This window comes from Terrapene carolina, unplaced genomic scaffold (assembly GCF_002925995.2).
Source record: "Terrapene carolina triunguis isolate 2854851 unplaced genomic scaffold, T_m_triunguis-2.0 Scaffold141, whole genome shotgun sequence".
NCBI classification, from domain to species: Eukaryota; Metazoa; Chordata; order Testudines; family Emydidae; genus Terrapene; species Terrapene triunguis.
This window is the reverse complement of record NW_020664492.1, coordinates 10,133,877-10,159,850: the sequence shown is the minus strand read 5'-3', so window position 1 is coordinate 10,159,850 and position 25,974 is coordinate 10,133,877. Positions and strand designations below refer to the sequence as shown.

Below are 25,974 nucleotides of genomic sequence, written 5' to 3'. Positions count from 1 at the left end.
ATGAGCTCTGGGGAATGTGACCAAGCACTCCTATATCTTTCGAATGAGTGTAGCATAAGCTTCTCACTCTCACTAGGCCATCTCTGCTGACCAGTGGAGAAGGCACAGCAAGGACATGGCCCTGACCATATCCCTCTCATTATTTCCCTCTTTGGGGATGTTAGCACTGCTGTGAAAACTACCCTTGAGAAGTTCTAATGCTTGCTGAGTGTAAGAACGGGATAGTTACTAGTCTAGATGATCTGTGCAAAGGGTACAGTTCAGAATCATCTTGGAATTTGCTCCAGGTTAGAAATCTGCCATTTATTTAAACAAATTTTCTCTTGAAGAAAGTCTCTTAATTTTGCTAACACAAGCTAAAATTTTCAGATGAATCTGCAGAACACTTAATGAAACAACAAAAATATGATTTAATATCACTTCCATCCTTAGATTCCCCCCCCCCAACATGTCTAATAGGCATGCAGAGAGAGATTACACACCATAGCTGCATATGTGGTGAGGTCCTCCAGACATGGATCTCCCCTCACCGCACAAGAGAGGAAGTGAATGGGATCAGTAACTTCCTACGCATTGTCCCTACCCCAGATTTCACAAAGAGTATCTATACAGCCCCCATTATCATGCCATCTGAGCATCTCACAACATTTAATCAATTTATCAGTAACAGCATCCCAGTGAGTTAGGGAAGTAGTATCTCCATTTCACATACAGGTCACTGAGGCACAAAGGGATTAAATGACTTTCCCAAAGGAAGTGTAAGGCAAAGCTGGGAACCCAAATATCCTGAGTCCCAGTCTAGAACCTTAGATGCATGCCTAGTCTAGCAGTCTAATTTACTCGAGGCTAATTCATTGTTCTGACACTTCATGTGAAAAAAATTATTATAGAAATTGTTACAAAATGGCCATTTCATTTAAATATATAGTTTCCTTTGTTTTATAAAAAGAGCGTCTTCATATTTCTTTAACTTTCTATGTTTAAAAACCTCTTCTGCATAGAGTCAGATCAAATAATATCTAATTATTCACTCTACATGATGTGTTTCTAAAATCTACCAACAAAGTAATCCACTATTTTACTACAGCCAAAATCTTATCTCTGCAAGTTTGTAAAATAAAAGATACTATAGCCAACTAATGTCCAACCATTTTACTTTTAATGTACTATACTGCACAAAAAGCTGGTTGTTACAACCTATTTTAGTCAACACAATTTGTGCTGAATTTTTTCCATTAAAAACAAAGTGAGTATTTGGTTTAATATCAGAAAATTGCTGCTATTTGCTCCATGGCATGTTACCTGGATAATTGAATAATCTCTTTTGGTTTCCAGTCTTTCAACCAGTGTATTGCTGATAAATTTAATGCTTTTATCCATTGGACATGTTATGCTAACTCATGTGGTATTTATAGAAGTACATTCCTCAGTACAGTAGTGCCAAATTTATCCTCCTATTGGTTTGGTCACTAAAATATTGCTGTTATATGGTCCTGACCTACACAGTATCTATGTTATTTATTTATCTGTAGTTCTAATGCATGCAACAATGTGGTATTTGATTGCCAAGGAAATAATACCATGTGTAGATTTAATTTGGCTCAGTCTAAACCAGTTGATTTTTTTTAATTGATGTAAACAACACTTGAAGGTAGAAAATTTTAAAACTTAATTGAAGAACTTAAATGCTAAAAACTACTTTAAATTTACCCAAAAATATAAGCTGTTTTATGGCTAGTAGATTAATAAATACTTTTTTCTTTCAGCATAAACAACTCATTCAGATTCTGAAGTATAGGAGTTTTGTTCAATACATTAATTTTTAAAGTAAGAAAGGTAAATGGTTAATTTTATGGCTTATACAAAACTGAAATTTAACTCATTTCCCTGTTGGTGGTATATTTACATGTGGAAAAGGGCAAAGTTAAAAATAAAATGAAGAAATTTGCGCAGCTTAGGTCTGGTTAGAAAGGCTTTTGCTAACCACATAAACTCCATTACATAGTATACAGACATTTGGCAGTATTAAGAGTGGTTTGCCTTGAAATACTCACACTTGGGTGCGTTCATTTGAATTATTACATTTAGAAGCCTTGAGGCATTATCACTTCCTTTTCTTAAAGTGGCACAATAATATGGGAAAGTGGTTATGCTTATCATTATCTGTCAGTCAAACACCTTCCGCATTAACAAAATATAATTTTTTCCATTCAATGAATGGGCGTGTGATGGCTCATACACATGTCAATATTAGTAGGACTTTGCCTTAAGAAGAAACCATTTTATTTAACAGGATGCATGACTGGAAGTAAATGAGGAAAAATTCCCATTTACACTTTAATGAGCAGGGACAATGTAGCTTGTCAAACTCATGCACTCACTGTAATTTAGGAATAAACGTCATATAATTTTACACAAACAGATCACATTAAATTCTAAGTGCTATCCTTAAAGAAATTCAGTGTACAATATGACCTGAACACACATTTCTCATGTGAATACTCACTGCCACTGGTATTTTTGCATGGGAAATCTCAATAAATGAGAAAAGAAACAGATCACCTGATGGTTTGGTAGTGAAAAGATAATCTATGTATCTATGACAGCCTCTTTCATTAGCTTTTCATCCTGTCAAACAATAAATATAACCTTTAACCTTGTATATGTAATGAATAAAACTTGAGCTTACACTGTCTAATCAAATGAGGGGTCCAATATATCTTACAGCTACAGCACCTTGATTGCCCCCATGCCCTTTTTTATAAATCTCCAATTAAGCATATAAGGGGAAAAAAAACAAGGCATAGAAAATTTGACAAAATGCTATGAACAAAGAGAATGTGCCTATTTTTAAAATAGTATTTAAATTTAATTGTTTGTGACTGGACAAGCAGTTCTTTAAACGTACGAAGATACTATAATGATAGGTGCAATACAGCAACCTGAACAATACAGAATGGAAACACTGGCATATAATGTAAGCTCAAAATTATTTCGTTTTATGGAAATGTAAATATATAACTATGGTACTAAATAAATGTAAAAACAAACATGACTTACTATAATACTATTTATACTTGTCACTTATATGGTGAGCAAATTACCTATATAAAAATTATTTTCCACAAAATATAAAACATTAATATTATATAACATACCTGACTCAAAGCAACAAAGATATGGAAATGTAAGGTAGCTGAATTTTTATTTCCTTGCTTTTGTGGGTTTGTGACAGGTATGTTAAGTGTGTAGCAACCGTAACGGCTTGTGGAAGAAAATTTTAGGGTATTAATTTCCTACAGGTTTTTTTTTTTTAAAAGGATGGGGACTTGGGCAACGGGGTTGAGGGCAGACCTGTGAGAAGGTAGAAGTGCAGCTGCTACCAGAGAAGATTTTATCCATCAGTGGCTATGCAGGAAGTCCTAATGTGCCAGCAGCAGTGCAGGAACACTTCTTCATTGTAGATTAAAATCTGACAGAAAGGGATAACTCCTGATGGAGAAGATTTAACATGTGCCCAGCTCCCCATCAATCTGACCTCTGTGCATAGCACATAACCTTTCAGCTGTAATGTGAATAATGACTAAAAATTAGCAACTCAATTTTTTTAAACCCTACCCATTGCACTAGACCTACTCAGGATCCACCTCTCTACCAAATTTTGTGGAGACAGACAATGAAAGTAGGATTGCCAAGAAAAAATTTCAGCTACAGTCCAATGACAGACTTCCTACTGAAAATGTTTGAAGAGTAATGAGACAAAAACTACACAGAATATTCAAAAGGCACAAAAACGAACCATGTGTGAAATTTCACATTGGCTAGTCAACTACCTTCACAGAAAAATAAAAATCTATGCTCCATTTTAAGACCATTTTGAAATGCAACCTATTTAGTTGCTACTAGGCGCCACCAGAATAATGTGTTAATGAAATCTTATAATTACTTTCCTTTTATCCATAAGAACCCCAAGTGGTTTGCAGATTACATATAGGGATGGCTTTTCCACCACTGATTACACCCCACATCTTGGTTGCAATGCAGCAGCTATTCTGCTTCAGCAACACTATATACAATGGATTTCAACAGAGGAACTGCTGAGCACTCTGAACTTTTCCAGTTTGAACTATAGGGTAATTTTAGATTAATAGGATATAATTATCCAATTTGGGCAGTATAGGATTCTGGGATAAAGTATTATTGTGAAAAGTGGGAAAAGATTCTTTAATATGAACACAAGTAGTCAGGGACTTGCTTTTGAATCTCCTCTAAAAGAACAACACAGCACTCCCTTATACCACAAAAAAATGCTAATTCACTGACAAGTCACTACTGACTCAGAAAGAAAAATGAACCTACTAAATCAGTAAGCTACTCCCGGTAACACCTATGTTCCTTGATGAGATCCCATCCAAATATGGACTCAATCAGACCTAAATTGTTTAAAAAAATCTCATGAAACCATACTCTGGAGTAATCTCAGTGCATTGTACTATGCAAACTGCTACATGCTGCTGCAAATATTAAAAAAGGAAATCTGAGAGATTTTGAAGAGATGAAGACTCTTATTCATATGTTTTATCATTATCATAAACAATATTGAAAAGTGAAAAACTATTTTCACTTTCTTGGGAATGACTTGACATACTGGTACTATCAATGCTGATATCCTACTATTGCAGATTTTGTTGTCACTCTTGATATAAATTACAATCTCATTATATACTTGCAAAGAATTTCTTTGGAAAATTTTAAATAATATTGTGAAAGAGCAGAGTACCCTGCAACCAGTTCGTTTAGATCTGGCCTTTTTTTAATTTAATTTAGGTATTTATGTTTTTTTAAGAAAAATGGGATTATATTCAGGTTTACCATCAAATCAGTCCCTCCAGCTGCTTTATCTATCCAAGTACTATCCATACATGCCAAGTGCAAAATTAGTCTAGACGTGTCATGAGAGCAGGCTTCCCAACAAGATTACAGTACTTCTGGCTTCTAGAGGTACTGCAAGGAAAGTCCTTCTAGCATTTATGCTTCCAATCCCCTCTGTATCAAGGAAATTCAGAGATTCATGGAAATGAAATAAATATTTAAAAGTTAACTACATGTGTCAAGATATGTTTATTTCTAGTTATCTTTCTCTCATTTTGTAAAATTGCTAATAAAATATCTTTTGTTTACAACTATTTGGATGAGATCTTGATATCTAGGAATACACACAGCTACCCTCCTGTAACCAATCAATAAAGGACATAAAAACATCATAATATAAAGATTCAGTCTAAAACAGAAAAGTCTTATCTAGGTGACATCCTAAAAGGACAAATTATGTGCCATAGAAATCACCTTCTACTTATGAAATTATTTTGTCATTTACTCTTTTAGCGTGCCGTGTAATGGCATCCGAGGTAAGGAAATCTATCTTTATAAACCTGAACCTAAAATAACACAAGCGCAAAAATGGTTCTGACACAAGTGCCAAATGTTGTCTTTAACAGGGCATGTTGGGGACTTTATGCTTGCTTTCCTAAATCTATATTTGAATTTTTACACAAGTCCATAAGGCTGAAAACTAATGATTTCAGGAGCTATGGAAACCTTCCTTTTTATATTTACAGAGGTTTAATATGTCTCAAACTAGTTTTGCCACTGCGCTCATAAAATACATCAGACACCTTAAAAATAAGTTCCCATTTAACACTTATTTGATATAACAAAACAATACCAACCTTCCATAAGAAAAAATATCAAAATAACTTATAGATTCATAGAATATCAGGGTTGGAAGGAACCTCAGGAGGTCATCTAGTCCAACCCCCTACTCAAAGTAGGACCAATCCCCAGACAGATTTTTGCCCCAGATCCCTAAATGGCCCCCTCAAGGATTGAACTCACAACCCTGGGTTTAGCAGGCCAATGCTCAAACCACTGAGCTATCCCTCCTCCCATGAGCCTTCATAAAATAATTATCTTTTCCTGCCGAACTTATTAATTCCACCTATTTAGTAACAAAAATTTAAAATATTCTATTTCATTAAGAAGTTTGGCTAGATTTCTTTAACATAAATGGTTGAAAATTACCTTTGAAAGATCCCTGAAGTTGCCTGGTAAGGTCAGGTCCAATTCCTCTGATTCGTAGTTCGTTAACACCCACGGAAATACAGGGTATTGGTTTAGATCATTGTACGTTCGTCCTAATGAAGAAAAAACAATCTTGTAAAAGTTATGAAATATTGCCTATTTATGCTACTGATAAACAATCCAGTAGTAAATTATCTTTATATTTGTTGTATCTTATGTTCCCAATTATCTGCTATTATATTAATACAGTTATCACCTGAAGGGAAAAACATGCTCCCAGTTGCATGTATGTGAATTAAAATTGAGAAGACAGCAGCCACATAGGTTATGTGTAAGAAGAAGAGACGAATGTTCAGAGGTGGCAAAAAAACAACAACCACATGCCACTTAATCCTATTTGATAGCCTCCGTTAGTAACACTAAACAACATTCTTAAACATCTGTTGAAATTTAAAGTTGGAAAAATCATTTTTGTTTTCGCATAAGTGTATCCGTTGTGAGGAGTGTGATACAGATGGTAAGTAACAAATAAAAGAAAGGGGTCCAAGCTGCAAAGTTCAGAACTGGATCTAGTCTCTTCCAAAGTTTGGGAGTTTGAATCTCAGGTTTTGAGGTTTGGGCCCATTTCTCATAATATTGGTTTATCCTAAGGGTTAATTGCACTCCATCTCCCACGATGGTGGAGGGTGCCTTTCCTGAGAAACAGGTGAAATTCCACTGCAGTGGTAGGAATGGGACTGTTGGTAAGTCTGGCACACTGCCTACCCAGCATGAAGCCCTGTTCTAATGAGTTTTTTAACATAGTAGTGCAAAGGGAGTAGGAGATCCGCAAGGAGCTAGGAGGATCTGCTACTATGCAGATTCTCTTATCTTCCCACCACTGGGAAGATAAACCCCATGGAGGCTCCTGCAGCCTGCAGGCTTAAGTAGCTTCTGCCAGGCAGCTCTGTGCTTGCTTCTCAATTCAGGGACAACTGCGCTCCACTCCTTGCCCCCAGTATATGTCCAGCATCCAGCCCATCTACTCAGGCTGGGTATTAGGCTCGTGATTTGAGCCTTAATAAATTATATATTATCCTCTACACGTTGGACTTAAAATCATGGAAGAACATTGTGGAGAACTATCTGGACTACATACACAAAGTAATGTCAATACCATACGCTGTAGTTTAATCTAAAGCATTGAATGGAAGGAGGGAGGGAGGGTGGGTATTTATAGGTGTGCATGAGTGTGTTGTAACCCAAGATATCAACCAAACTTCTATTACAATAATGTTGATCTGGGCACAGTGGCAAATGAGAACAGACACAGGAATGGATTTTAAGCAGCAGCCCACAACTTCATTAAACTTAATGAAGGGGAGGAGCCCTATCCTTCCTGTCACACATACTCTCACACACCAGGCACTTTAAGTGGTTCCAGTGTGGGGGTTATAGGGCTCCTATCATATAATCCATAATTCAGGATAGCTTCTCGTCTGCCTATCCCAGGACTCAACTCACTCATCTGAGACTTACCACCCTCACCCCCAATCTCACAAGTGGGACAGAGGGTATTAAAAGGGGACCTCATCTTGTGAAGATCAAGGTTTCCCCATAATCCATGAGCACAAGGCCCAACAGAAAAAATCCTAGGTCTTTTACTTTTGGGAATCATTTAAACCACACTGGAAACTGACCACAAGTTGCGACGAACTAACGCTGCTACCACAAATTACTAAATCTTTATTCCTATTTAACTTAACTGCACCTCCAGGATGCTGAGGGAGAACGGTTGCTGAAACAGAGCAAAGAGAGACTCCACATGGCCAGGATTAGGGTTTAAACTGACGAAAGGAGAGGAGCCAATCTGTCCCTTTCTCCCACAGCTGGTCAATGATTAGCTAGAGATTCAGGAGGAAGAGGGAATACCCCTGCATCTCCCCAGCATGTATTCTCCTCCTCCCATCATCTGGAGCTGTCTCAGTCACCACCAGCCCTATCAAGTTTCCCATCCGTTGAGATGGGTGGGTGGAATTTGTTTTAATGTTACTTCCTAACTATTGTCAAGATTAAAAATCTCCTCAAAAAGACTGAACTTTACTCTAGCCCCAAAGCATCTCCCCCAAATCTAAGAAACAAATCCCCATTACCACAAGTAAGCAGTTCAAATTAGCAAAAGCAATTTGTAGATCCAATTTATAACAATAATTTGCAGTTAAAATCAATCAATTGGAAATTCTGAATGAATTGCCAACTAGAAGATGGTAAATATGAAAGAACCTTATATCCATGTCAACTAGCAGCTAGTAGTAGTAAGAAAACCCTCAATTATATGAAACATTAAAAAAAACAAGTCTCTTAATCCTGCACCCGCTCCCATATTGACTTACTGAGAATCACATAATATGCAACATGATTCTTTAAAAAAAATCATGTAATAAATACACGTGTGTATATGTATGTATTAAATTAACAGACTGAAATAACCTACATTAACAATCCCCAGTCCTGCTGCAGATTTACAGCCCTGTCTCACTAACTGCTTCCTTCCAGATTCTGGACAGATTCCTGGGATACAAAAACCAGCACAGGGAAACACAGGCTTCCTTGTTCTGGGCAGTCCCACAGAAAAATCATGTCTGCTTTAGTGAAATATAAAACTTTCATTGCTCCACAAACACCCTATTTTTTCAATGAATGTTGATGAACAACAAGCATTTCTCTATTTTTACATACAGTCTCACTGATACCAATAAAAGTAGGTATTAACAGTTTTTGTGTTATTTTGTACTTTTAATAAATCAGTGTTATATCAGAAAATATAAAATTAATTTAGCTACAAATAGAAATTGGAAAGGAAAATTGATCTAATGCCTATATATGTGCAATGTACAAATAAAGAGGAAATAAATACAAATATAGTTCTCACATAATCTCAACAATTACTACATCAGTGAATATATGCTCTGATAAGACTCCTAGAGCAGATGAACATTTATCAAACATATGATTCAAGGAGCATACAAGAATTATCAGAATAAAGGAGAGAGGGGAAAGGTGCTCAGTGGCTAAAGCACAGGAGTGAGTATTAACAGTTTTAGTTTTTCCTCCCTGCCTTTGCCAAAGTTTTGAAGCAACACCCTGGTATAGTTGCTTGACTTTACTGTGCCCTCATTTTCCACATTTGTAAAATGGGATATTAATTTCCCCTCCCTAAAAGGGTTTAATTAATTAATATTGGTAAAGCTCTTGGAGATCCTCAAATGAGAACATAGGAACATAAGAGTGGCCATACTGGGTCAGACCAATGGTACATCTAGCCCAGTATCCTGTCTTCCAACAGTGGCTGGTGCCAGGTGCTTCGGAGGGAATGAAAAGAACAGGCAATCATTGAGAGATCCATCTCCTATTGTCCACTCCTAGCTTTTGGCAAAGTAAACAGAGGCGAGGGGCACTCAGAGAATAGGGTTGCCATTGATGGACCTATCCTCCATGAACTTATCCAGTTCTTTTTGGAAACAAGTTATAGTTTTAAAAGAAAGGTGCTGTAGAACTGCAAAGAATTTTATTATTTTAAAATAAATGTGCTGATGTTGTATTCCCATATCATAATCTTGATTGAAGCCAATGGGACTACTTGCATGAAATAGTTAGCAGTTTGAGCCTGATGTTGGGCCATCACAGGAATCTTTCTCCCTGCTTTCCTCTGAACTCTCTGTACTTCAACACTACTGTACGGGTTGTTCTTTCATAAATGAAGAGGAGTATAATTATGCCATACCATAAAGCAACTCAAGGAGCAAGACTACAATAAATGATAAAATATTTAAAATAAAATAATTTAATTCATCAAAGGATGAATATAGGCAAACAACACAGGAATGCAGGGGCAAGATTAGAAAGGCAAAGGCACAAAATGAGCTCAAACTAGCTAAGGGAATAAAGGGGAACAAGAAGACTTTTTATCAATACATTAGAACCAAGAGGAAGACCAAAGACAGGGTAGGCCCACTGCTTAGTGAAGAGGGAGAAACAGTAACAGGAAACTTGGAAATGGCAGAGATGCTTAATGACTTCTTTGTTTCGGTCTTCACCAAGAAGTCTGAAGGAATGCCTAACCTAGTGAATGCTAATGGGAAGGGGGTAGGTTTAGCAGATAAAATAAAAAAAGAACAAGTTAAAAATCACTTAGAAAAGTTAGATGCCTGCAAGTCACCAGGGCCTGATGAAATGCATCCTAGAATACTCAAGGAGCTAATAGAGGAGGTATCTGAGCCTCTAGCTATTATCTTTGGAAAATCATGGGAGACAGGAGAGATTCCAGAAGACTGGAAAAGGGCAAATATAGTGCCCATCTATAAAAAGGGAAATAAAAACAACCCAGGAAACTACAGACCAATTAGTTTAACTTCTGTGCCAGGGAAGATAATGGAGCAAGTAATTAAGGAAATCATCTGCAAACGCTTGGAAGGTGGTAAGGTGATAGGGAACAGCCAGCATGGATTTGTAAAGAACAAATCATGTCAAACCAATCTGATAGCTTTCTTCGATAGGATAACGAGTCTTGTGGATAAGGGAGAAGCTGTGGATGTGGTATACCTAGACTTTAGTAAGGCATTTGATACGGTCTCGCATGATATTCTTATCGACAAACTAGGCAAATACAATTTAGATGGGGCTACTATAAGGTGGGTGCATAACTGGCTGGATAACCGTACTCAGAGAGTTGTTATTAATGGTTCCCAATCCTGCTGGAAAGGCATAACGAGTGGGGTTCCGCAGGGGTCTGTTTTGGGACCGGCTCTGTTCAATATCTTCATTAACGACTTAGATATTGGTATAGAAAGTACGATTATTAAGTTTGCGGATGATACCAAACTGGGAGGGATTGCTTTGGAGGACAGGGTCATAATTCAAAATGATCTGGACAAATTGGAGAAATGGTCTGAGTTAAACAGGATGAAGTTTAACAAAGACAAATGCAATGTGCTCCACTTAGGAAGAAAAAATCAGTTTCACACATACAAAATGGGAAGAGACTGTCTAGGAAGGAGTACGGCAGAAAGGGATCTAGGGGTTATAGTGGACCACAAGCTAAATATGAGTCAACAGTGTGATGCTGTTGCAAAAAAAGCAAACGTGATTCTGGGATGTATTAACAGGTGTGTTGTGAGCAAGACACGAGAAGTCATTCTTCCGCTCTACTCTGCTCTGGTTAGGCCTCAGCTGGAGTATTGTGTCCAGTTCTGGGCACCGCATTTCAAGAAAGATGTGGAGAAATTGGAAAGGGTCCAGAGAAGAGCAACAAGAATGATTAAAGGTCTTGAGAACATGACCTATGAAGGAAGGCTGAAAGAATTGGGTTTGTTTAGTTTGGAAAAGAGAAGACTGAGAGGGGACATGATAGCAGTTTTCAGGTATCTAAAAGGGTTTCATAAGGAGGAGGGAGAAAACTTGTTCACCTTAGCCTCTGAGGATAGAACAAGAAGCAATGGGCTTAAACTGCAGCAAGGGAGGTCTAGGTTGGACATTAGGAAAAAGTTCCTAACTGTCAGGGTGGTTAAACACTGGAATAAATTGCCTAGGGAGGTTGTGGAATCTCCATCTCTGGAGATATTTAAGAGTAGGTTAGATAAATGTCTATCAGGGATGGTCTAGACAGTATTTGGTCCTGCCATGCGGGCAGGGGACTGGACTCGATGCCCTCTCGAGGTCCCTTCCAGTCCTAGAATCTATGAATCTATGAATCTATGAATAAACTACTGAATCCATAAATCACTCATATAATTTATTCTAACATTTATTTATACATATTCACTGAGAGGTAGTATGGCCTAGTGGATTAAGAAAAGAATCGTAAATCAGGAGACCTGGGTTATGACTTGCCGTGTGGTTTTGGGCAAGCCACTTAATCTTTTTTTGTTTGTTTCTGATCTGTAAAACAGGGTGGATAATATTTCTGTCTCACCCTCTCTGGGGTGTGTTGTATTAATTAGTTAATATTTGTAAAGTAGTTGAATGTATAAAATACTATATAAACACTAACCATGGCTGGTATAAATGTTATTTATAAAAGATTATTCAATATTCATTCAACAATTTTATACTATTAACATATAAAATAAATTGGATAAATGAATGTTAATATACATTGTGACTGTAGACATAGTATGTACAAGATGTTATAGGGTACTGTATTTATGGATATCTGGATGGACAACAGTAATTTAGTGATATTATGGGATTATATATCCATAATTCTAAACATGCATAAATATCACTCAACTCCACAAGGAACAGTCTCCTGATTGATTTTGATCCTGCTATTATCATTTACTGACTATAAAGAGCATACAATATTTCATCACAGTACCACTTGTTTGGTGTTTGTACATAAGAATTGCCACTGTTTTGTTGAATAATTATAAAACATAAACCTGTACTGCTTTTGGTAGACATTGTACCTTTTCAGCAGTTGCAGATTTTTCACCAGCTAAGCTTTTAGAGATTAATGTTAAAGACTGAATATTAAATATTGCAAGCCTATGACACTAATCTACTTGAACAATAAAACTGAGGTACAGTAAATGAGATCTCAGAAATACTGGATATGTTTCTTTATTAAAAAAAAACTTTTTAATTAAACCATCCAATTTAATGTTTTTATATGGCACTTTAGTTTTGAAGGTAAAGTGATCTAGAGACAGCTGACAAAGAAATTATAACTGCAATTCCGTGGTGAAAATGTTAATGACAGCAAAATATTGTTTAATTAGATGATTGCAGCATCTGGATTAACACTCTTTAAGAGCGATGTTCCTGTGCTTGTCTGCTTCTTCACACTTTACAGACATTTTGTCATCTCTAGGTCATTAGGAAAGAATTTTTAATGATTTTTCTAGAAGCAAGCAGTTCGAGTTACATCTAATTAGATGACAATAATAAGCCCAACACATGCAGTTGCTAAATATATACATAATTAACCAGTGAGGGCTTGTACATCACAGGGTAAAAAAGTGGAAAATGCTAAACAGGAGAAAAAAGAGGAAGGGGGTAGAAGTTGGTCTACATTCATTACCTGGATGTACCATTTTCCCCCACAAACCTTCAAAAAAGAATAATCCCCAGTCTTTACAGGAAATCATTTAAAAGGAACTCTGTACATAAGTACTCCCCATATTTGTTAGAAGCCATGGCATACAGGGATTTTTTTTTAAATGTACGGTAATTTACATACCTTAAAAAAAGCAGAAATCAGTTAAAAGTCTGGGAATTAGATTTCAAATTTAACACGTTAAAACCTGGGCACCAGAGAGAGACCACAGCACAGATTTGTAGTTATAACACTCTCTCCCCAATTCTGATTCTTGTATCTTATTGTTTTTTGATTATTTGAAAGGTTCTCCCACCTATATTCTTACCAAGTGAGAATAGTAAGAAAAGACTTTTTTTTTGTGTGTGTGTGTCATCTAGAGTGTTCAGTTTACACACATTCTGTTAATATATCATAAGGCCTTTTTTCCTGTGAATCTGGAGAAAGAACACCAAGTCAATTAGCATAGTTACTACTCCTTCAAAACTAAGGAATCCTTGAGAAGGGGTTGGAGGGAGTTTGACCAGGAAGGTTTATGTCTACAAAACTAGGACAAAAACCAGGGGCACATATAAAACTGAGACTGATTGATAAATAGCAGAGTGCAGTGTTTACCTTTGGAGAAAAAAATCCAAACTCCCTTAAAAAAACCAAAAAAAACCCCAGAGCTGTAAGCATGATGAAATATGCTCAAGTCAGAAGAGGGGCCAGGGAAGAGGTGAAGACCTTAAAAATGAATAAAAAGGCAAGAAAATAGGCGGCTTGGAGGTTACAAAGACAGGTTGAAACAAGACGTTGGAGATTTTAGAAAATGAAGAGGGCAATTTTGAATTGAATTTCCAGAGGGACAGGAAGCCAGAGAAAGTTATGGAAATCATTTGTCCTTGAATGCGAGTGCTCTGGACCACTTAGGCTTAGAGAACAGTGATTTAGGAAGAGAGAACTACAATAGTTGACACAGACAGTGATTAAGGTCTGAGTAAAGATTGTAAGAGAAGCAGAGTTAAAGATGAAAGTGGACAGTGTTTCAGAGGAGGTGATAGGCAGACTTACAGATAAGAAATAAAGTGGCACAATTAAGGCGTTTCAACGAAAAGTAATCAGTATATGAAGGATTGATAAGGAAATTATGCAATAGCTAGGAACTGAGAATGTGAAGACAGGCATATTGTTTCATCAGGGAGAGAATTGAGGATCAAGTCATAGATTTTGGTGTTTGGTTCAGTGATTCTGTTGCAGAGACAGCAACCAATTATCCAAAGCTAACAGTATTACAAGTGGGCAAAGGAGATCTTATGTAAAAGGCAGAGTCACAGATGTCAAGAGAAAGGAAATGGGTTTGTGTCAGAAATCCCACTGGTGAATGTATCCAGCAGTTCCCAAGGCTACTGTGTTTGAATGATTGCAATGAAGGATAATATGAGAACATGTGGATGATTTCTTATGGTTTCATAAAGTGCTAGATGCCAAAATTGGTATAATGGCAGGAAGAAGGATAAGCTACAAAAGAGTGGACAAAAGAAGTAACAAAAATACTTGCTAGTTGAAATCTATTGTTTGTGAGAAGAGGAAATATAACCAAAAGAGCTGTGAACTATTTACCAGGATACAATTTGGCAAACATCCATGCTACTTAAGTGGCTAACGTGTGACTCAGATGAAATGAACAAGTCAGTTAGCAGATGCACAGTGACAGAAAAAAAGAATTAATGGGGGGTATATCTCTCAGTAGTTAAAGATGAGGATATTAAACAGGATGGTGCCATTTAAACAAACAGCTAATGGTCTAAAACTAGCCCATCACTGTCTGCATGAACATTCTGGGTAAAAAAGCTTGCACCTTTAAAACAAATATTTCATATTTGTTTCCACTGTGAAGGACTATAAATCTAAAAGTAAAAGAGAGTGTTAGAAATCACACTTTCAGAGAGAAAGCAAATAAAATATGCAATGTCTCTATTTAGCAAGACATCATCTTTACCACAAGATTTTATAATTATATTAAATGTTCCAAAGTTGCCTATGAAATTGCACACATCACATTTTGTTTTAATTGACTGACTCACAGAGCTTGTTGAAGGTGCTCTCCTGCCAGCATTGGCTATACCTTTTGCTTGAACCTTGTGCATTTGGACAGTTATCATCTCTACTGTTTTCAATGTAGGGAAAATGTTTTGTAGGCAAGGGCATTCCCACATGTTTTTAAGTCTATAGTTTCTTTTTGAACTGAGCAGTTGATTAGGCTGTCAAAGATAAATGTTATTCTCTCTTTCAAGACAAAACATTGAGAACATTCTATGAGCAGCAGAAGAGAAGGCAGAGAATATAACAGCTTTTGGAACTGAAATGTATTCTGTAAATTAACAGTTTTGCTACTTACTAAATGAACTTTCAAAATGTAAGAAAGCAAGATAAACATGATTTCACAGTGATGCAGATGCATTTGTGGTTTTTCATATGTACTTTGCATGGAAGGCCGCGCCTATTTCATAATAATTTTGCACCATTTGACAGCTGTTATAGAAGAGATTAAGAAGATTTATCATGTCGCAAGAGTTATAGGACTATAAGAGGTGACAGGACTACAGTGTATGAAGGCTGGAATGAGCCATTTTCAACAAAGAAAACACTAGTGTTTGCTCCCAGCCCCATAGGAAGGATCTGGCCTTTTCTTAGGTACCTTTGGGGGGGGGGGTTAGGAGACGGTATGGTGGTACCACATTTCCAGCACAGCACAAAGGCTAACATTACCCAACTTGGAAAAGTGAAAAGTGATTAGAGAATTTGTAGATCATTAAGGAAGACTCTGGCAGTAGTTCCAAGCAATGCAGACAGGTTTCAGAGAAGGAGCAGCTTTAATTAATGTGCTGCATGAAACGGGAAAGCTCCTCAAACATTAATTGCTTAACACCCTATTCACATCCTACTCTGGGTAGTGTGCACAGGAGCTAATGAAGGGAAGTCATTTAACATAACATGCATTATGGTCTTCTTTGAATCCTTTACTAATCAGCACATTGGCTCCCCACGTGAAAAATACAAATTGTGTTAACATGTGTGGCATCAAGACGTCATCAGCAAGGGTGAGAGAGTTAAGAAATACATTAGTCAATCTAAGATTGACCAAAAGGATCAGGGAACATAGCTTATCTTCTTCTGAAGACCTAGATCTTTACACAGGTTAGGCAATATTACATGCGGATGAAACATCCCTTATCTAAATTTTAGTTTGAATGTCTATTACAGAAAGGCTTAATTAAAGTTGGATATTAATCATCAAAATGTGGGAAACATTTGGTTAGACAAGAAGCACTGCATCTACTGCACAGTGAGATTGTGAGGCTATGTCTATACTGGCAATTGAACGAAAAAACTTTTGTCTTTCAGAGGTGTTAACCCCTCCCCCCCACCCTGAAAGACAAAAGTTTTGCTGCAACAAGCACCAGTGTGAACAGTGCATTGTCGGCAGGAGCGCTCTTCTGCTGACAATGCAAACTCCACTAGTTGGGGGTGGACGTTTTTTGTCTGCAGGAGAGCCGACAAACGGCGCCTACACTGCATGACTTTTAGTGGCATGGTTGAAGAGACACAGCCATGTCACTAAAAGCTGTGTAGTGTAGACATAGCCTGAGGCAGACAGAATTTGCAAGCTTTCAGAAATTTGATGAGTTCACAGCTGGGTGAGTACAGGTGTGTCACATCACAAAAAGACACCATCAAAGTAGCGATCAATTCTGTGTTCAAAAAAAGGAAAGAAGAAGAAAACACAAGCACACAGACAAGCAAAAATAAGAAAAACAAACCAGTATTTCTTCAAATCTTGCATTCAGTAGCAGCTGGGTATCTAGAGTGTAAATGTAGGGCCACACTGTTACAAGGGAGTTGAATGATGTGAAACCAATTACAGAGAAACCTTCCTTAAGTCCCCACCCAAATGACTAATAAAAAAGCCGGTCTAGCTGAGGTAGTCTTTAACTACAGGTTAAATAACAACTTTACTGGAAACCCTTGGGATACTTTAAAGAGGTCTTTGAAGTTTGGAGCTTGTCTACTGAGGGAGACAACTGTCAGTATAATATCACTGTGATTTCTATACCACTTCAGACATAATCATGTCTTCCAAGTCTAGATGTGTTGGTGATATCTGTAAGCATAAATGAGTGGGCATTTCAAAACTGATTAATAATGTACAGTGATTTATCAAGAACATGCTTTAAAAAGGAGCTTTGGAGTGTGTCCACTATCATTCTTTGACAGGGTAACAAGCCTTGTGGATGTGTGGGAAGTGGTAGACGTGGTATATCTTGACTTTAGTAAAGCTTTTGATTCCATCTCGCATGACATTCTCATAAACAAACTAGGGAAATGCAACCTAGATGGAGCTACTATAAGGTGGGTGCAAAACCAGTTGGAAAACCATTCCCAGAGAGTAGTTATCAGTGGTTCACAGTCATGCTGGAAGGACATAACGAGTGGGGTCCCGCAGGTATCAGTTCTGGGTCCGGTTCTGTTCAATATTTTCATCAATAATTTAGATAATGGCATGGAGAGTACACTTATAAAGTCTGCAGATGATACCAAGCTTGGAGGGGTTACAAGTGCTTTGGAGGATAGGATTAAAATTCAAAATGATCTGGACAAACTGGAGAAATGGGCTGAAGTAAATAGGATGAAATTCAATAAGGACAAATGCAAAGTACTCCATTTAGGAAGGAACAGTCAGCTGGACACACACAAAATGGGAAATGACTGCCTAGGAAGAAAGTATCAGAGGGGTAGCCATGTTAGTCTGTATCCACAAAAAAAATGAGGAGTCCGGTGGCACCTTAAAGACTAACAGTTTTATTTGGGCATAAGCTTTTGTGGGTAAAAAAATCCACTTCTTCAGATGCATTGAGTGAAAATTTCAGATACAGGCATAAATATATACTGGCACATGAAGAGAAGGGAGTTACCTTACAAGTGGAGAACCGATGTTGAAGGCCAATTCAGGGGTGGATGTGGTTTTAAGATTTATTGAATCATAGAGAGACTGAGAGAATGACACTAGAGCCTGGTGATTAGGGCACCCACCTGAGAAAGGGGACACACAGGTTCCATTCCCTACTCCAGTTAATATTTAATTATTTATACAAAGAAAGTGGAAAAGTTTCAACAGGAAAGATTGAGACCTACTCCATAATATCTTCCTATAGCCTAGCAGTTAGGGCATTCACTTAGAAGGTGGAAGATCTAGGTTCTAGTCTTTGCCTCACGTCTGGCAGAACTGGGATTTGATCCTGGGATTCCTGGATAAGTGCTCTAATCACTGAACTATTGGGCAAAAGGGGCACACAGTATAACCACCATATTTTCCTCCTGCTTCTCCAGTGATTTTGTGAATGGTGCCTACATCTCCTTGTGAATCTAGCCCTCCCCCCCAAAAAAAAAATTTTTGGAGCCAAAATTATTTGGTGAATTCATGTTGGATTTGTGAATGGTTTTGGTCGGCATTTTTTTGGCAAATAGATTATTGGTGTGAAAAAATTCACCCAGTTCTAGTCAGAGGAAATGAACAGGTGAGGTGTTAAACCTGGTTTTAGATACATGAGTTCCTTCAGCTCTCTGGCCTGAGGAACATATTAGGGAGAACCATCTCAAGCATGAAAATGAAAACTAAGTCAAGCGGTGTGTCAACTGCAACACTGGAGTACAAAGTGATGTTGATATGCTCGGTGGAGTTAATTTTATTCCCAATTAGACCTCATTGCTGTGGGATACATGAGAAAGTTTCCCTATGGTGAGATTCATGAGCAATTTATGAGATATGCTGCTGGAGAAATAACAATGACCAACGTTTGGTACATTTTTTGTATATCATTCAGAAAGCTGCATCTTTTTTACTTTTCAAATCACTCCTGTTACCAATACATAGAAAACAGGAAGATGGAAGTGGGATTGCCACAATTACTGTTTAATTAGTGACAAATGCCAGAAAAACTCTTATTTTACTAATAAAGAATGGCTATCTATGGAAGTTATTTCTCATTTTAAATACCTAATCTGATATTATAATTCAGTACAAAGAACTAAAAGAGAAAAGATGCTGTAAACTAATCTTACCACAATCCAGGTGACAACTGTACTAGGCGGAATACTGTTGTTATTCTGCTGTCTAGTTGCTGTTGCTGAGAATGACGAAGTAGCGAAATTACATTTTCCCATTATTATTTCCAGACACTCTCTGGCAATGGTTTGTTGACTCTAATAAAGCTTCAGACAAAGCTGTCAGCAGAGGAAATGGCAGAAGCAGAGCAAGGAACAACCTTCACAACAATAAATGAATCTAAACCCTCAGTGATAGGTTGTGCATTTTCTGATAAAATTTAATGTGAGTGTTTCAGAATCTATCATAAAACTGCAGCTGAATTCCAGAGGGATAAATATATTCTATCAAGTCACGGTACTCAAGATTTTGACAAACATAAACATATTATGAGGGATTAAAGAGTTAGAACCTTACCTGCTATAGTATTGAGGAACATCAAGTATTCAAAGTTAGAAATCTCCCGTCGCTGCCAGCGCTGAGTCATGTTGGAGGACTTATAAAGCTGTCTGGGAGTGGCCAGAGATATTCTCCTGGGAATTAAATGTAAAGAATGTTTATTTTAAGAGACTCGTTAAATTTTAAAATACAGAGCAAACTTATTGGTAGGATTTACTTGACAGTGTCTCAAAGCCTTTTTATTCTGTTTAATGAAGTCAACAAAACACTACCACTCTTATTTGAGCAATGAATATTTATTATATAAAAATCTCTATATATTTTATTTTAGCAGTGCTATAGCATTGCTAAAAATGCTAAACCCTCTGAGCCTTGGTTTTCCAGTTTTAAAATAGGATAATACTATTTCCATATATCACAGGGTTATTTTGAGGATAAATACATTAAGGTGAATGAAAGATGGCTTGGAGTGCAATATATTCCAGAACCACAGATGGAGGATATTTACACACCAATGAAGTTAGTGAATCCCCTCCCTGAAGCCTGCCCATCCCTGCTTTCAACCCCAACAGGCTCCAAGAACACCAGAGACTTTATCTTATATTTACTGTAATGGGGGCAGGGTTTGTTGAGGAAAGAAAAGAGGGGGCTGTGGAAGAAGGCAGGAATTATTCCTTTTAGCTGTTGGAGTTAACCGAATTCAAAATTAAGAGTGGTGTTTGCTTGCAAAGCCTGAGAATTGAATTCAGGGCAAGCATTTATTAATTTATTGTTATTATTATTTATTATTATTATTATTATTAAACTTTTATGCTGTGGTAGCATCCACAGCCCAATTCAGGTTCAGAGCCCTATTATACAACACATTGTACAGACAGAGTTAGACACAGTCACTGTCCCAGAGTTACCAAAGTATACATTTTAGCTCCAATACACAGCCATAATAACCCCCATATTTATGACTTCCAGACTTTATTACTGAGATTCCTATCTAGTAATGAAGCTACACCTCATAAAGCTCTGTTGGTATGTCTATAGTCAGAACTCTGGTGTGGTTCCCACCGCCAGGAGAAATATGCTAGCACTCATTGCCAAAAATTGTAGTGTAGCCATGGTAGCAAAGGCAGCAGCTTGGGCTAGCCATCCAAGAACGTACTCACAGGGTCTGGACAGGTTTGTACTCAGAGCTGCTACTCCCTCCTGCTGCTGCATGTGCTACTGCAGCTACACTATTTTTAGTGCACTAGCTTGATGGGAGCTAGTGCACATATGTCTCCTCAAGCTGGGAATCACACCCCAGCTCCTAGTGGAGACACATACTCTAAATGGTATAAAACATAGCAGCCCATCAGCTTAGCAACACATACAGGTTGCCACCGTTAATAGTCAAGTCTGAAATCTCTGTCCTCCATAGGAATAATGCTAGCTGTCTAAGAGATCGCTTTGTGCTCCATGAGCATGAACGTCCACAACAGCTACATTTCAACAGAAAAATAAAAATTGTTGACTAAAAGGGGGAGATTTGAGAGTGCAGGAAACAGAACTTTCACAGCAGCTTGACCAAGTCTCTGGAACTTACTCCTACAAAAGAGTGTCTGTGTACCTCACCACTTTCAAATTTAACTCAATACTCCTTTCTTTGACTTAATTTGTCCTGAATAAGTTCTTTACATACACAGATACACACGCTCTTTCACACAGAAACAAATAAATCCTATAAACTAAGCAAGCTATGTCTCCTACAAGCTAGAAAGGAAGAATGAGATTGTTATTTCTATTCTTAAATACTTTGGAAATGCTCAGATATTACAGTTCTAAGGCCCATATTAATAACTAGGCATATGGAAATATTGTGTACATATATTTTACAAGTGAAGAATATAATTATGTATTTACAGATCTCTAAAATGAAGATATTGCTACTTGACAAAATATACCTTTTAGAAATACAGTATGATCACATTTATGATAGACCGTTTTATGGTACTGACCTCAACCTTAGCTATATTGGCCCCTGGCTTTATGGGTGTTTGTATAAGTTTATACTTAGGGACTTTTATATTACAATTTGTGACATCTAGGCCCTTTTGGACACAGTTTAGTATATGGATTCTTGACTCAAACACTAATATCTCTGCTACTGTAATGAGTCCTGCTCAGAGATTTCTCAGTCTGTAGATGGCTGAAATAATAGTCCATAATGGCTCCAAAGGAATCAGTCAGGTCTAAAGATGTTAATTTAGCTAACGTGTATTCAGGCTTATGTGTATGCTGCCCTTTTAAAGGAACAAAAGGCAAAAAACTCAAAAAATTCAGTGCTGCCAAGTCAGCAGAACATCTATTATTTATTTTATTAGGTTGAGGAGCATCCGGATCCATGAGCAATTCCTGGACAGTGTCCATGTGGAGACAGCTGAGGTAGCTGTCCCAGTACACAGGACTGCTGACACACCACTGGTGGAGGAGGAGATGGCTCAGGGTGGACACTGGCAGCTGGTTACTTCTGGCAGAGGGCAGTGCACCACCCCTGCCCCGAACCCTCCCACCGTGGTAATAGGTAACCGTTATGCTCTTCTTGATACAGCAGAAAAGGAATCACCCCCTACAGTAGAGGAGGAGAAGCCTCGTACCCCTAAGGCTGGGAGGTCTGCTGCCACCACTGCGAATAGAAACGTAGGGTAGTGGTGGTCGGAGACTCTCTTCTGAGGGGGATGGAGACACCCATCTGTCGCCCTGACATTTCATCTCGGGAGGTATGCTGCCTGCCGGGGGCCCGTATCCGAGACGTTACGGAGGCATTGTCAAGGATTATCCAGCCCACTGACCACTACCCCATGCTACTCATCCATGTGGGCACAAATGATACTGCAAGGTGTGACACTGAGTGGATCAAGAGCGACTACAGGGCTCTGGGAGTAAGGGTGAAGGAGTTTGGAGCGCAGGTGGTATTCTCTTCGATTCTTCCTGTCAAAGGTAGGGGCCCGGGCAGAGACAGGTGCATCGTGGAGGTGAATGCCTGGCTGCGAAGATGGTGTCACCAGGAGGGCTTTGGCTTCCTCCACCACGGGATGCTATTCCAGGAAGGACTGCTAGGCAGAGATGGCGTTCATCTTTCGAGGAAGGGAAAGACCCTATTTGGACACAGATTGACTAACCTAGTGAGGAGGGCTTTAAACTAGGTTCGACGGGGACAGGTGAGCAAAGCCCACAGGTAAGTGGGGAACATGGAGACCTGGGAGATGGGTCGGAAATAGGAAGGAACGTGGGCCATAATGGCAGAGAGAAAGGACAAAACTGGGAGGCAAGATCAAATCAGTATCTTAGATGCCTATATACAAATGCGAGAAGTATGGGTAATAAGCAGGAAGAACTGGAAGTGCTAATAAATAAATACAACTATGACATTGTTGGCATCACCGAAACTTGGTGGGATAACACACGATTGGAATGTTGGTGTGGATGGGTACCTTGCTCAGGAAGGATAGACAGGGAAAAAAGGGAGGAGGTGTTGCCTTATATATTAAAAATGTACACACTTGGACTGAGGTGGAGATGGACATAGGAGACGGAAGTGTTGAGAGTCTCTGGGTTAGGCTAAAAGGAGTAAAAAACAAGGGTGACGTCATGCTAGGAGTCTACTACAGGCCACCTAACCAGGTGGAAGAGGTGGATGAGGCTTTTTTTAAACAACAAACAAAATCATCCAAAGCCCAAGATTTGGTAGTGATGGGGGACTTCAACTATCCAGATATATGTTGGGAAAATAACACAGCGGGGCACAGACCATCCAATAAGTTCTTGGACTGCATTGCAGACAACTTTTTATTTCAGAGGGTTGAAAAAGCTACTATGGGAGAAGCTGTTTTAGACTTGATTTTTACAAATAGGGAGGAACTCGTTGAGAATTTGAAAGGAGAAGTCAGCTTGGGTGAAAGTGATCATGAAATCATAGAGTTCACAATTCTATGGAAGGGTAGAAGGGTGTACAGCAAAATATAGACAATGGATTTCAGGAAGGTGGATTTTGGTAAGCTCAGAGAGCTGATAGGTAAGGTCCCATGGGACTCAAAACTGAGGGGAAAAACAACTGAGGAGAGTTGGCAGTTTTTCAAAGGGACACTAAGGGCCCAAAAGCAAGCTATTCCGCTGAGTAGGTGTAATGATGCTGGTTCTGGCGGGATCCAACTGAGAGTGCCAATTCAGGATAAATTGCTTAAAGCAGGGCAGTTACAGCCCAAGGCTGGGGCTTTTCCACCTCTAAGGCAAACCAAACCAGCCAAAGAGGACTTTGGTCTCACCCCACTGGCTAACCATAAGTCACACAAGCAATTCCCTTAGACACTCCAGTTTCCCAGTATCACCACCAGTGCCACTCGTTATGGGGATGAATGGTTATGAAAACCAATACCCCAGTAAAAGAAAAAAAAGGTTCTCTCGATCCCAAAGGACCAAGCCCCAGACCCAGGTCAATATACAAATCAGATCTTACCCATAAATCATGCTGTTGCCAATCCTTTAGAATCTAAAATCTAAAGGTTTATTCATAAAAGGAAAAAGATAGAGATGAGAGCTAGAATTGGTTAAATGGAATCAATTACACACTGTAATGGCAAAGTTCTTGGTTCGGGCTTGTAGCAGTGATAGAATGAACTGCAGGTTCAAATCAAGTCTCTGGAATACATCCACAGCTGGGATGGGTCATTCAGTACTTTGTGTAGAGCTTCCGTTTGTAGCAAAGTCCCTCAGAGGTAAGAAGCAGGATTGAAGACAAGATGGAGATGAGGCATCAGCCTTTTATAGTCTTTTCCAGGTGTAAGAACACCTCTTTGTCCTTACTGTGGAAAATTACAGCAAAATGGAGTCTGGAGTCATGTGGACCAGTCCCTGCATACTTTGCTGAGTTGCAAGGCGTACTGCCTTCTCTCAATGGGTCAATTGTATAGCTGATGGTCCTTAATGGGCCATCAAGCAGACTAGGCAGAGCTAACACCAACTTGTCTGGGATGTCTCCCAGAAGCATAGCATAAGTTTGAAATACAGACAGTATAGAGCCAATATTCATAACTTCAACTACAAAATTGATACACACATGTAGACAGCATAATCATAACCAGCAAACCATAACCTTGTCTTAGACACCTCATTTGACCCCCTTTATACAAGATTTGGTGCCACTACAAGACTTTGGTTGCAACCATGTTCTATATGGTCCCAGTTCAAATCAATAACGTGACAGTAGAAAAGATAGGAAATGTGGCAAAAGACCTCCTTGGCTTAACCACGAGATCTTGCATGATCAAAAAAATAAAAAGTAGTCATATAAAAAATGGAAACTAGGACAGATTTCAAAGGATGAATATAGGCAAACAACACAGGAATGCAGGGGCAAGATTAGAAAGGCAAAGGCACAAAATGAGCTCAAACTGGCTACGGGAATAAAGGGAAACAAGAAGACTTTTTATTAATACATTAGAAGCAAGAGGAAGACCAAGGACAGGGTAGGCCCACTGCTCAGTGAGGAGGGCGATACAGTAACAGGAAACTTGGAAATGGCAGAGATGCTTAATGACTTCTTTGTTTCGGTCTTCACCGAGAAGTCTGAAGGAATGACTAACATAGTGAATGCTAATGGGAAAGGGGTAGGTTTAGAAGATAAAATAAAAAAAGAACAAGTTAAAAATCACTTAGAAAAGTTAGATGCCTGCAAGTCACCAGGGCCTGATGAAATGCATCCTAGAATACTCAAGGAGCTAATAGAGGAGGTATCTGAGCCTCTAGCTATTATCTTTGGAAAATCATGGGAGACAGGAGAGATTCCAGAAGACTGGAAAAGGGCAAATATAGTGCCCATCTATAAAAAGGGAAATAAAAACAACCCAGGAAACTACAGACCAGTTAGTTTAACTTCTGTGCCAGGGAAGATAATGGAGCAAGTAATTAAGGAAATCATCTGCAAACACTTGGAAGGTGGTAAGGTGATAGGGAACAGCCAGCATGGATTTGTAAAGAACAAATCATGTCAAACCAATCTGATAGCTTTCTTTGATAGGATAACGAGTCTTGTGGATAAGGGAGAAGCTGTGGATGTGGTATACCTAGACTTTAGTAAGGCATTTGATACGGTCTCGCATGATATTCTTATCGATAAACTAGGCAAATACAATTTAGATGGGGCTACTATAAGGTGGGTGCATAACTGGCTGGATAACCGTACTCAGAGAGTTGTTATTAATGGTTCCCAATCCTGCTGGAAAGGCATAACAAGTGGGGTTCCGCAGGGGTCTGTTTTGGGACCGGCTCTGTTCAATATCTTCATTAACGACTTAGATATTGG

General features: G+C 38.5%; 1 protein-coding gene across 1 annotated transcript in view; it reads right to left on the bottom strand.

Moving 5' to 3' along the window:
* LOC113406807 (neurobeachin-like) overlaps positions 1-25,974 on the bottom strand; it is a 942,582-nt gene that overhangs the window by 122,561 nt on the left and 794,047 nt on the right. The window contains exons 43-44 of the mRNA XM_029911985.1: positions 19,659-19,774; positions 6,082-6,194 (exon numbers count right to left, since the gene is read on the bottom strand). Coding sequence (XP_029767845.1) covers positions 6,082-6,194; positions 19,659-19,774 — 229 coding nt within the window. The remainder of the gene's footprint in view (positions 1-6,081; positions 6,195-19,658; positions 19,775-25,974) is intronic.